The 12,205-nt window shown below is 38.6% G+C and overlaps 1 protein-coding gene across 2 annotated transcripts in view; it reads right to left on the bottom strand.

Annotated features, from left to right (window-relative positions):
- Window positions 1-12,205, bottom strand: part of LOC137194632 (solute carrier organic anion transporter family member 5A1-like) — a 51,277-nt gene that overhangs the window by 8,934 nt on the left and 30,138 nt on the right. For both annotated transcript variants that reach the window (XM_067606730.1, XM_067606731.1), the window contains exons 6-9: window positions 7,743-7,941; window positions 3,638-3,797; window positions 2,068-2,312; window positions 279-343 (exon numbers count right to left, since the gene is read on the bottom strand). In XM_067606730.1, coding sequence (XP_067462831.1) covers window positions 279-343; window positions 2,068-2,312; window positions 3,638-3,797; window positions 7,743-7,941 — 669 coding nt within the window. The remainder of the gene's footprint in view (window positions 1-278; window positions 344-2,067; window positions 2,313-3,637; window positions 3,798-7,742; window positions 7,942-12,205) is intronic.

Raw genomic sequence — 12,205 nt, 5'->3', positions numbered from 1 at the left:
AAATCAGCCTGTTGGTCAGCAGTTACAGAGTGTGCGGTCCATTAACAGTCGATGCATTTAGCTGACGCTCTTCTCCTGCGTACAGCTTTAAAGACCGACACTGATCTCCTCAGACAAGACCGCTGGTACTATAATGTACCTTTTATTTCTGGCCTTTTTCACACGTAATAAACACATCTAGCAAAGATACTGAGGACTGAAATCCTGTGTCACCAGTTTTAGGTAATAAATAAAAAAGGAAGTAAACTTTTCTTTGGTCCTGTAGTGTTTCTACTCACCGAGAGTCCTGAGGAGAACAAACTGCATTCCCAGAGCGAACGGCCGCTCCTGCTCTGCGACAGACCTGCAACAAACAAACACATTAATGGAGGTTAATGTGAACCAAATATAGTAACTGTTACTCGTTGTTTTGAACTGCATGCAGATGGATGGGCTTCACCACAAGTGTGATGTGGAAACTTGAAGCCTCCAGAGCACAAACACTGAGAATGGACTCTACAGTGAAGTAGGAGACATCTGGTGTCCAGCGGTTAAATGTCTGAGATTAAAAATATTTTTTTTAATAAGGTGAGAAGGAGTATATGTAATTTAAAGGACTTTTAACAAGGTAACTGCACATTTTTTGTAGACAAAACATGTCAGACACGATTTATGATTGCAAGAAGAGGATTTTTATATTTGCTTAAACATGTCTGGAGGGAAGCTTTAATGTTAAACTGAATTTAAAATTACATATTTGTACATTAGAACAAGTGAAAATTGAAGCCTAGGAGAGAAAATGACTTAAAGCTTTCAATAAAAATAGGAAGTTTTACATCATATTGCATTAACAACACAGTAAATACAAGTGATAATTATGTATAGGATGATTAATTGTCCAATCGGTTCAGCAGCTTCATCAATCTGTTCAAGAACTGAAAACATCACTTAGAAATGAACAAGAAATCAAATTACGGTTGTTTATCCAACACACTTGGTGGTAGTAATATTGAGATCTTTTATTTAAGTCGCAGTTAAAAGGTATAAAAATGCTCCTTTGAGTAAAAGTCTTGCATTTTAATATCTTAAGTTAAAGTACAGAAGCATTAGTTGCAAAATTTGACTTAAAGTATGAAAAGTAAAAGTACTTCCTATGCAAAATATCCCCTTTCATTGTTATACTTCAAAGTATTCATCATGTTTTATTGGTATCAAAGGGGATTCAATGCACTTTTTTTTTACACTGATCAACAAACAAAGACCCTTCGTTGTCAAGGTGAAAACAGATCTCTATATCAATTATAAATATATAATATATCATCTGTTTCACACATAAAACATAGATCTGAAAAAGTTACTAGTAATTTGAGTAGAAAGTACAATATTTACCCTCTGAAATGTAGTTAAGTTGAAGTATAAAGTTGCATAAAATGAAAATATTTGAGTAAAGTACCTCAAAATTGTACTTAAGTAATTTTTGAGTAAATATACTTCGTTACATTCCAACACTGTCAATTTACCAGAATTCAACAAGAAAGAAATCCACAACTTGCAAACAAGGATTTAAAGCAAAAATTAGCTGCACTGTGCTAATATCCCTCACATATCGACTCCTGTGAGACATATCACCTGTTTTCGGCTGTTTTCACAGTTACTGCTGAAGTCTGAAGCTGAATGATACCAGCACAGAGCTTCTGCAGAGAGTTAAATCTAATTTACTTTAACATTTAAAGCCCCTGTGAGATTTAAACAATAAAAATAAAGGGCCAAAAGCAACTAATGGACAACTGCACCAATTTTCAGCAAGATTGTCTATTTTTTCTTTAAAATAAACTTTAAGCTTTAAGACCAACTATAGATACGTTTCAGACAGATTTTTTGGACAGATCGGACAAATGATGCAGTAAAGTCAATATACGGAGTATACGGAGTCAGTCAGTAATATCTGATAATGTTTATGTTTAAATTCAGACCTCATGAAATCTAAAGTTAAGACAGTTGTTTGATATTCTGTGTCTATTTCATTCCAATAATATCACAGCAACCCTACCAGTGAGCTGTTTGATTAAACCGGCTGTATTTTCGTACCTGAGGGTGACGATGATGGCGGAGGGCTGAGCGCAGGCGGTGATGAGCGTGACAATAAAGAGGAAGATGAGGAAGGGGATGAGGGTGCTGCAGGTGCGGTCACACTTCCCTGACACCGCGTAGCCGTTCTCGTTCAGGTAGGTCTTGACGATGACGAGCTGCAGCTGATTGCTGCCCTGACCGCTGGACGACGGCGTGATGACCTGCCGGCTCTGAACGCAGGCGCAGTCTGAGTAGTTGCGAATCTGGAAGGTAGGAATATGTATTTAGGAGTTTTTAGGCACTTTGACTCCAACATCATATTATTTTATTATTTATTATTATATTATTAGAGTAACTTCTGTAAACAAGAGAGACCATCTTTAAGAGCCTCCACACTTAAATTCTTACTTGAATTAAGTAACACTTTAATACATTTTTTTAAATCTTTGGGACTTGAAATCCTGCTGTCCAATTCTACAATCTTACATTTCATCAAATGGGGACATATCATGCGTTTTGTGGTTTTCTGTTATTTATATACTGTTATGATGTCAGATATCTACACTAAACATGGTCAAAGTTCCAAGACTTGAGGTTAGCATATGTAAAATGTTGCCTGTGAGTCAAAATCCAGGGCTTCAGCCTGCTCTGAACGCTTCATTGACATTTTTTTCTACCTCATGAGTTAACTTCTTCTCGTCAAGCATGCCCATCAACAGCCATCCATACGAATGTATTTGAAAAGTTGATATTTAGAGTAAAAACCGACAAAAACTAGTGAAATCCCGCTGCGACAGTTTGTTTCATAGTTTGTTGATGTAGCCTCCCGAGCCGCCTGGAAGTCGGCCGAGACGCAGCTTCGGGAAGCTGACCAATCAGAACAGAGCGGGCTCATCGGGAGGAGGGTTTTAAAGAGACAGCAGCTAAAACGGCCTGTTTCAGACAGAGGCTGAACTGAGGGGCTGCATAAAGAGCCAGAACTCTCTGGAATTCACCAAGTACAACTTTGAAGTCGTCATCTTCTTTAATAACAATTAAAACACATTTAAAAAAATATCTTTTATCTAAATAAAGGATTTTGTGTGACTGGGTATGTATTAAACCTCTTGCACGTTTAAAGTGTTCAAATTTCTGTTTTGATTATTTTTTCTTTTTCTCTTGTTTTTTGTGATACACGTTTCTTTGTCTATTTGATGTTATATTGTTTTATGACTCAGTATGTTTTTATGACTTGTTGAAATGAAGAGGAGGACTTTGTATAAGCCCTCTGGACTTCCTTCCTCTCCTGCACAATTTAATATAACTTTTTACTGTGTAATATTTTTATTGTAACCTTTGTGCAAATTAAAAAAAAAAACTGTAAATAATACAAAGATATTCCAGTAGTGGCCCGGACTAAAAATATAGACCTAGAAATGTGCAAGATATGTCCCATTCAAAACCTTCAAAAGTAAAGAATTAGTTGACAAACATGTACAAAAATACTAGACGTTTAAAAGCTTGATATTTTGTACTTTTCTGTTTTAGCACTTTAAATTTCAGCTGTTAAAAACATCAACAACTATGTTTACTTGTCCAGGTCTCTTACCCCGGTGCTGTCGTTGGACACGCTGTTGCAGCCAGCCAGGCAGGGGTTAAAGTAAGTGATGCCATCAGAGCCGCATACTGGAGCATACTCGTGGATTTTACAACCACAGTTCACGTTACAACCTCCGGTCAGGTTCCTCTGGGTCATGGTGAGAGTCGGCCTGGCGAGAGAGAAAACAAACAAAACATACACAAAAGTTCTTTAGACTTTGCATTTTTAAAACTTTTTTTTAGAGTCACAAAATGTAAAAGATGGACAACTGTGTTCGAAAACATCCGGTTCTTTAATAAAAAAGTCAAAAAGCTAGAAGCCTAACGCAAAGAGACAAGTCAACTACAACTCCCATGGTGCATTTCTTCACAGAGCTTTAATTCTTGTGTGTTTCACTAACTGTGATCTGAAGCTGAAGATCACACTTTGTAGAAACCTGATAAAAGCATTTAGCAGTTTGATCACTTTCAGATTGTTTTGGTTAAGTTTTGGATGGATCTTCTCCACAGTAACTGAGGCTCATGGGTATCGTAGTACTCGCCATGACAAACTGACAGAATAAACATAATTTCTCTCAGAAAACAAGTTGAAGAATTAACACTGATGCCAACACATAAACCTGAAGGATTCTTAAATTATCTCCTTCCAACAGTTACATGTGAATGTAAAGCTATTGTGTGAAAACATGTCAAAACCTGGAAATCAAATTAATTGTATTGTTTGGTATTTAGTGATGTTTAGTCGTTTCTTGTGTGCAATGATTAGATTAGATTATTATATTGTCACCTTAACAATATTCAGAATGTTTGTTTCCTCCAGTGTTTATTTTAAATAACATCATGAACTGAAGTGCATATGAGTAGGATACATTATCTAGAGTGTCACTTGAACACTGCCGTCCCTGAAGCTACACTGATAGCTAAAAAACAATATTAATGAACTGCATAAAAAAGCAAAACCGAATGAAGTTTTACAGACATCTATTCAGTAAAATAAAAGTGTTTACTGTATTGTATTGTACTGAAAAAGAAAGTAGAAAAATGGCAAAAGAAATGGAAGGAAGGAAAGAAAATGGAGGACGGACAATAACAGCGGTAAAGAGGGAAGATAAGGCTATCTGGAAATGTGGAAGATAAAGTAAAGTGATGGATGAAAAAAGCAAAAATAGAATGAGAAGAAGAAGGGCGATGATGAGATGTGGAAACCAAATGGTGCAGTATATATCGAATGTTAAAGAAACAAAATACAAGAGCTTCAATGCTGTATTTCATGCATGTTAATAAAGGTAGGCTATTATATCTGATAAGTTTCATTAGGTGGATTGTAAGGCTGAAGAGTTGGAAAAATGCGGTTCCCCTCAAAGGCTGTTTGGTTATTCAGAAGCCAGTAGATGAGCTGTTAGTCTGTTTTCTTGTAGCCCTAAAATAGTGATGCAAAGCCGATGGCTGATAATCAACCTGTGGCTCTGTTTGTTTCTAGTTTTCCTTTCAATAAAGTTAAGCCATAAATAAAGACGCAAGACAGTGAGGACAGGAGGAACTCAAGAGACAAGGAGGAAGTGAGCCAGAAGTAAAAGAGATGAACACATAGTGAGCATGCTCACCAGAGACTTCCACCGGCCGACACCGCTAACTTACAGTTTAGCCCTCCGGCTAACTTGAATGGGGAAAAAATGATCCAATCGTGCGGCTCTTCTAGACTTCAAAATGTGATCAGACCCAATGGATCAAATTCTGATAGTGAGACGAGTCGTCTCGCTGTGGTTGTGACCCTCAAAAAAATGTATCTGCTGATTTACAGACGTCTCTTTCACAATGTAAGTCTATTGGAAAAAGTCTTTTTGGGCCCAATAGCATCACATGACATTGTAATTACACAGGTTGGCCGCTATTTCAAATTGTCTTCAAAACCTGGCGCTGTTCCTGGGGGATTGGTGGAAGGAAGGAGGGAAAAAACGAGGACATTAAGGAGAGATGAAAAGAAAAGAATGATGGAGAAAGGAAAAGGATAAGACAGGATATAGAAGGGAAGGGAAGGGAAGAGATAAATTGAAAAGATAACAAAAAGTGCATTAAGGAGGGCAAGAGGGACAGAAAGAGAGACGGAGAGGGAAATAAAAAAAAAGACCAGAGGGAGTAACAGAGGAGAGGAAAAAGAGACGGCAGTCAGCCAAAGATCTTCTTGTCCAAGCTGTTCTTGGACGTTTTCCATCGTTGCCATGTAATCGCTCCAAGGGACGCTCCATCCAAAAGAAAACGCCTCCGTTTACTGGCTCGTTATCAGTTATCCCTGCACTGATCTGAACGCTCGCTTCCTCCCTGACATCGGCCACAGATGGGGCAATCAAACCGGCCGCTGACTCTGTCACGTCGGGAAATGAATTAATACGAGAGAGGCCGAGCTGCAGCCAGCAAACGGCTGCCTCTGATTTAAGAGAAAGTTTTCAAAGACTCCGTTTGCTCCTGGAATTACGACGAGACGTGAGAGGAGCGATAAACGAGGGAGGTATTTAATAACGTAGAGGAGAGAGATGTCTGCTTTTAGACATGTTTACTTAAAGAAAATAAAGTATACGTGTCAAAATCAAAGTCGGGGACATCTAAGTGTCAAAATTTGATTCTTTCTTTGTGTTAGCCTTGATGACTCCCAGTTCAGTCTCAGTCTGGATGTCACAACATGACAACTCCAATCAGCAGACTTCAGTGAATGATAATGATGAAAGCTGCTTCCATGTATTTATGTCATTTGGGGTTTTTTGTACCAAAAGTTTGATTTTGTTCATTTCACATCTACCACATCATTTAAAAGTGTTCCACAGATTTAGCGCTGCACTCCTAAAACACTGTTGGACTCTTAAAAAAAGGATTAAAATCGATTCAGCAGAACCAGAGGTATCATATTTTTTATTCCACACATTCTCCCTTGTCAAAAACCTACATTACCCACAATGCAATTCAACTTAAATCACTCAACTGCACAAAGACTGGTGTGTTATGCTCTCTGCAACACCTGAAAAGTGGAGTTCAAGTAAGACTATTTTATGTTCTAGGATAAGGATGGCATATTGCAATATTTTTGATATTATCTCCATTGAATTTCTCAATAAAACCTTGATCATTCTGGTGTACAGATGATCAAAAATGGCTTATTCTGCATACTTTAAATGGTGTCAAACAGGTCTCAAAAGAGAACAGCAGTACTTTCCCTGTTGTGGATATTAAAACAGCCCATTTGATGAGCTTTTTTGGGGTCTTGCTCTCCTAATGGTTTATTTTTTTATGTTGTCATATTGGTTCCCAAATATGTTGGTGTTAGCATGTTTTCATATAACAGATTAGCAAAAATATTATTGTGGGAGAAGCACAAGCAGCTCCTCCCACGGAGAAGACACACTTTAAAATACAAGGACGTCGCCTTGGACAGGATATAAATTACAGGAGACCAAAAACCAGTAGGTACTTTCTGCTGTAATTATTACTGTCTGGTCCAAATGCAAAAAAGTATTGCCTACTGTTCCCTATTCACAACCTTGAGATTAATAAATTGGGGAAGATGTTGCCTTTGTTTGGGGGTTTAAGAGAGGACATCCATCAGGTTACAACATAACAAGCATGAGCAGAGATAGAGAATGAGACAGAGAAAAGAGAAAGAGAGGGAAAAACAGACTATTTATGATTGAAATGATGTTACAACGGTCACCATGGCTATTTCTCTCTTACCGTTTCATCTAAACCTGACCTCTCCTCAAGCTTCTTTCATAATTTTGTTTTTCTCTCTGTGGATGTTTTTTTTGTCCACTTATATTGTACCTCTCTGTGCTTGTTTTCCCCTCGGTCTTTATCTCTGCATTGGCTCTCTCGTTTATCCTTCGAGTGTGTTTGGCTGTCTCTCTCCATCCTCCACAATCACATCACTGTGGAAACCGCATGCCGACCACACAACACCCAGTGTAAATTTTCAATTCAGATTAGACACAAAACAGACACCTCGACACTGCGCTGACGTGGTTCTTCCCCCGTCAGCAGTGATGCGTGACAACCCACCAATTCCCCGACACTGTACCCTCCCAGTCACCCCCCCCCCACCTCCCCCTCCCTCCCTCCACGCTGCTCACCCGGTGGTGTAAGGGATGTTAATTCCTCCGAGGTTGATGCTCTCACAGCCCACGATGAACAGAGTGGAGAAGCAGAGCAGGGAGACTCCGCTGCAGATCATGGCCAGCTTGGCCGACTCACGAGCTCCCAGTTTCAGCTTCTTAATGATGTAGCCGCCCAGGACAATGCCCACGCCGGCGCTGGGCACGATGATCACACCTGGGAGTGGAGGAAGAGGCACATATTAAACATTCAGACACCTCTCTGCTTGCTGAACTAACATGGTTTTTATTCATAGCTTGTTACAGTAAGTCCAGCAAGCTAACCCTCCCATCTAGCAAAACTTGGGTACACGAGTGTTGTTTTAAGATCAACAGATATCCTTAAAACGACAAGACGAGTCCTAAAGAAAACGGTGCTATCGCAACAGCAGCCGCCTCCAGGCAGCGTTGCATTACCATGACAGCACACATTTTTTAGTGTGGGTGGCCCCAAAGGCAGTGGAGCCTCTAACCCAGGCGGTGTTTGTGCCTCGCCAGTAGATGTTAGATAATGTTGTGTCCTGTCCTGTGCAGCGTTTTCTCCTGTGTTGTTCAGTGTTTTCTAACCATTATCCATCAAGTTTAACCAGAATTACAGAAAAAAAAAACAGTTCTAGTGAATTAATTTCCCTCAGTTTTTGGACTTGCTGCTTATTTTCTTATATTCTAAATGAGAACATGATACGTGGTGAATTTGGTACAATGCGATGCTTTGTCACGCACCATGCAGTTATAAAAGCAGCTGTCCCTCGGTAAAAGACATTAAAACATCGGGAAGATGTAATTTTCTGCCAATAAAACCTTGCCTGTGCCTTGAGATTTGTGTCTGCTCTATAAGAAAACACAATGACGAGAGGAAAGGTTTTTCTCTGTGTGCTTCTTCCCCCCTTTCACAAGGCTGCTTTTCCCGACATTAACAGTGTTTTTTGTGTGTGTGTGTGTGATAAATCATTACTTTCAGTCCAATGGTTCACATAATCTGTTAATTTATCAGTCACATTTTGGGTGTGTTTTTGTGATGTTTGGGCAGATTATAGAGAAAACAGGTGTGCATCATCACTCTAACACAGTGAAATTCGCTTCCCAGTCATGTCTATGTGGAAAGAGACAAGACACGTTTGCTGCCGGTCGCAAATTGACCTGCTGAGTTCAATCTGACTGAACGTCGCCTCCCGACAAGGTGAGGTTCTCCAATAGAGAGAATTGGGGAAATATTGTTTGTTTGTTTTATAACTGCATAGATAAGTAATGCCAGCAGCAAAGAAGAAGAGACACTGATTGGAACATTTCTGCCTCTGTTTCATTAATAGTTTTGTTAATAAATGCCTATTGACCCGCTTCTCCAACATCTCCTTTAAATCTTCCCGTGTGTCGAGCGACATATTTTGCCTTTATATGGGGAGGCGGCACTATAAATAAATTCAGGAAGTTGTGGGCTAAATGGGCAGCAACAGATCTGTCATTCCAGGAAATGGACGGACTGAGTAAAGCCTGTCTGGTCAAAACAGATGAAAATCTGATGAGACAGACGCGTCGTTAAACACGGCCAGCGCTCATCTCCCTTTCATGAAGTGAAAATTATGCAAAAAAAAGACTGACTCACAGGCTCCGCTTGGCCTCCCGCCTTTTGGTGCATGATAGTCCAATTGGACAAGACTCTAAACAAGCAAGGACACAAAATTATTTCTAACACTAACAACCACTGGCAGCTGAGTGCTAGCGCCTTGCTCTACCCACTCACGCTCCGGAGAAGATGGCAGCAGATACCTGAGCCGGGGTTCTGGGACCTTGAGCAGGTTTCCCAGGGCTCCCAAGCAAAACGAGGAACTATTTGATTTCACTCACTAGAAGCTGGCATACTATGATAATGTGTATGACTGGCAGTTTTTATCACAGGCTTCACAGCCCACTCCACCCACAGCTGAGACAGTTATGCAATCCAACACTATAAAAAAAAACAATGTACAGGATAGATTCACAATTTTTTCAAATCTGTCCTAAAACAACAGTCAGGTGTCCAAATGAACACTGACACATGGTTTTTCCCTTCATAATGTGTTTTCTTCTTCAGTTTATCTAAAGCTTCGAATCAAGTCATTATATTTCTAAGTTAAAGTCTTTTTAGTGCCAAATTCACTGTTTTTGTTACGATTGTTCCACTGAGGCTCAACAGGAAAACATTGTCGAGACACAAAGAGAGGATTTTTTATAAAAAGACTAACTGTGGAAGATACTGTGACTAACAGAGACGGCCGAAGCCTCATGTTACTTCAGATAAACTTTCTTAAAACAAGGACTGTGGATTTTGTCTCCCATCATTTACATTGTAAGTGCATTTGGACGAGTCTTCTAATGGACACCTGACTATTGTTTTAAGACAGACTTGAAAAATTGTGAACTTATCCTTTAAAGGTTTCCAAAACTAATATAAATGAAGATGCAGTGAGATGAATTTAGTTTGTGAAGTGTTTAAAAACAATAACAGCCTTCTGTGTGGAAAGTTCAGATGACTTAAGGTTCCTTGCAAGTGTGACTAATAATATGTAATAATGTTTGACACCAGCAATCAACATCTTTTTCAAAAGGTAAATGTGTTATGTTGTAATAACACTCTTCAAAATTGCATGAAGCACAAATCTGTCATTACGAGCCTCCAAAAACAAAGCAGTGTGAAAGTCAAAATCACCACATCATGTGTGTGAAATTCTCAAATAAAAAACTGACAGTTTTTAAAAAATACTCAGTTGCAAAACACAAATGTCCATGACTGTTCTAGATGATGTGTTATCATTTTGACATGTTAGAAATACATTATCTAATCAAAAGCAGCTGGACTTGCTGTTTTTGTTTACTGTTTTTAGGTCAAGACACCGTATGACCTGGATGACAGCAACTCTACAGTCAGACTTTTTTTTTTTTTTCTAAATAAAAGCTAACTGTTCAGGACGGTTTGCCAGTTGAAAAAAAAGCATCTATCTATCTGTAAACATGTCCATCAAACCGTTAGAGAAAAGCAAAGGCAACACGTAAAACCTTCCAAATGTGGAAGTATACCAAAATAACCACCGTCACTAAAAGAGGCCTTCATGTCAGAGCAGAGCCTCTTATTCCTCTCAGCTTGTTGACTTATCAGCCACAACAGTGGGAGTCTCTGAGAGGCTCTTTATCTTTAAGATATGACGCTGGAGGGCGGAAGGTTTGTTTTACACAATGCTATCCTCGTCTAAGGTTGATCTTAGACTTTACTTCTTGGACATTATTTCTTTTTGTTTCATTGTTTCCTTTGTAAAGCGTCTCTAAGAATCCTGAAACGCACTATATAAGTTTGATAGTACGTATTGTAAGTATTATTATTATTATTATTATTATAATCTTTTGACTTGTAATACACATAGATGAGCTTGTCTATAGAATTATTAGTGTGTTAAAGAAGTGAGGCTCTGTGAGGCTGTTATACTCATATGTCCAAAAATATACTCTTATTATTATTATTATTATCATTATTATTATTATTATTATTATTATTATTATTATTATTATTATTATTATTAGCTTTTTATATTTACATTCTTCATTTAGCAGACGCTTTTATCCAAAGCGACGTACATCTGAAACTGATACAAGTTGTTTTGGTTCTTTTAAATATGCTCTGCCACTTCACTGACCGCTGGTTATTGTGTACTAATCATAGACTGTATAAAAATAGGTACTAATATTTTAGGAATAGTGTAAACTCTAGTGCAGTGCAGTGGTGAAACACTTGTCAAACACAGACAAGAACAAAACTTATTACATTACATTGCAAACAAAGAACTTTGTCATCTGTATGCAGCTCTACAAATAAAATCATCCATACAAAAGATTTCCTTCCTGAAACGCAGCTCAAGATTCTTACAATCATTCATCCAGAAAAACTCATCAGCAATTAAGAACATTTTACCAAATAGTTTCCCCTTAAATCATCATATAATGAGCATCAAACATAAAATAGACTTTGTCTTCAGTCTCACGTAAATCACACAGCAAATAGAGCTTGATGCTAGAAAGTAGCTTGATTTGATTATGTTTTATAAATTAAAAGGTACCAAAAAATGTGTCTGTGTTTGTGTTGGATGCATCTGCCTGCTCACATACACCTACAGCGTGTGTGTCCAGGCAGCCATACTTGTCTTCACGTATCACCATTTATGTATGCATTTAATCTATTGACCTGCTCTTGTTTAAACATGCATGTGCCTTAGCGTGTGATTGTGAGTGTATGTAGAGCATATGTGTGTGTGTGTGTGTGAGTGTGTGTAACACCCTCAATGTTCCAGCTCTGTGTCCCAGGTGCCCCCTTCATTTGAAGACCAGCAGTTTCTTTATTATTAATGTGTTGGCTTGCAGCTCTGGGTCGACTGCCTCTGCTGCTCTGCTTTTAAATAAAACCAGCAGAGCAGAGC

The sequence above is a fragment of the Thunnus thynnus genome, chromosome 12, assembly GCF_963924715.1.
Source record: "Thunnus thynnus chromosome 12, fThuThy2.1, whole genome shotgun sequence".
Taxonomy (NCBI): Eukaryota; Metazoa; Chordata; class Actinopteri; order Scombriformes; family Scombridae; genus Thunnus; species Thunnus thynnus.
The sequence above is the reverse complement of the archived record's forward strand: the minus strand, read 5'-3'. Positions and strand labels throughout refer to the sequence as shown.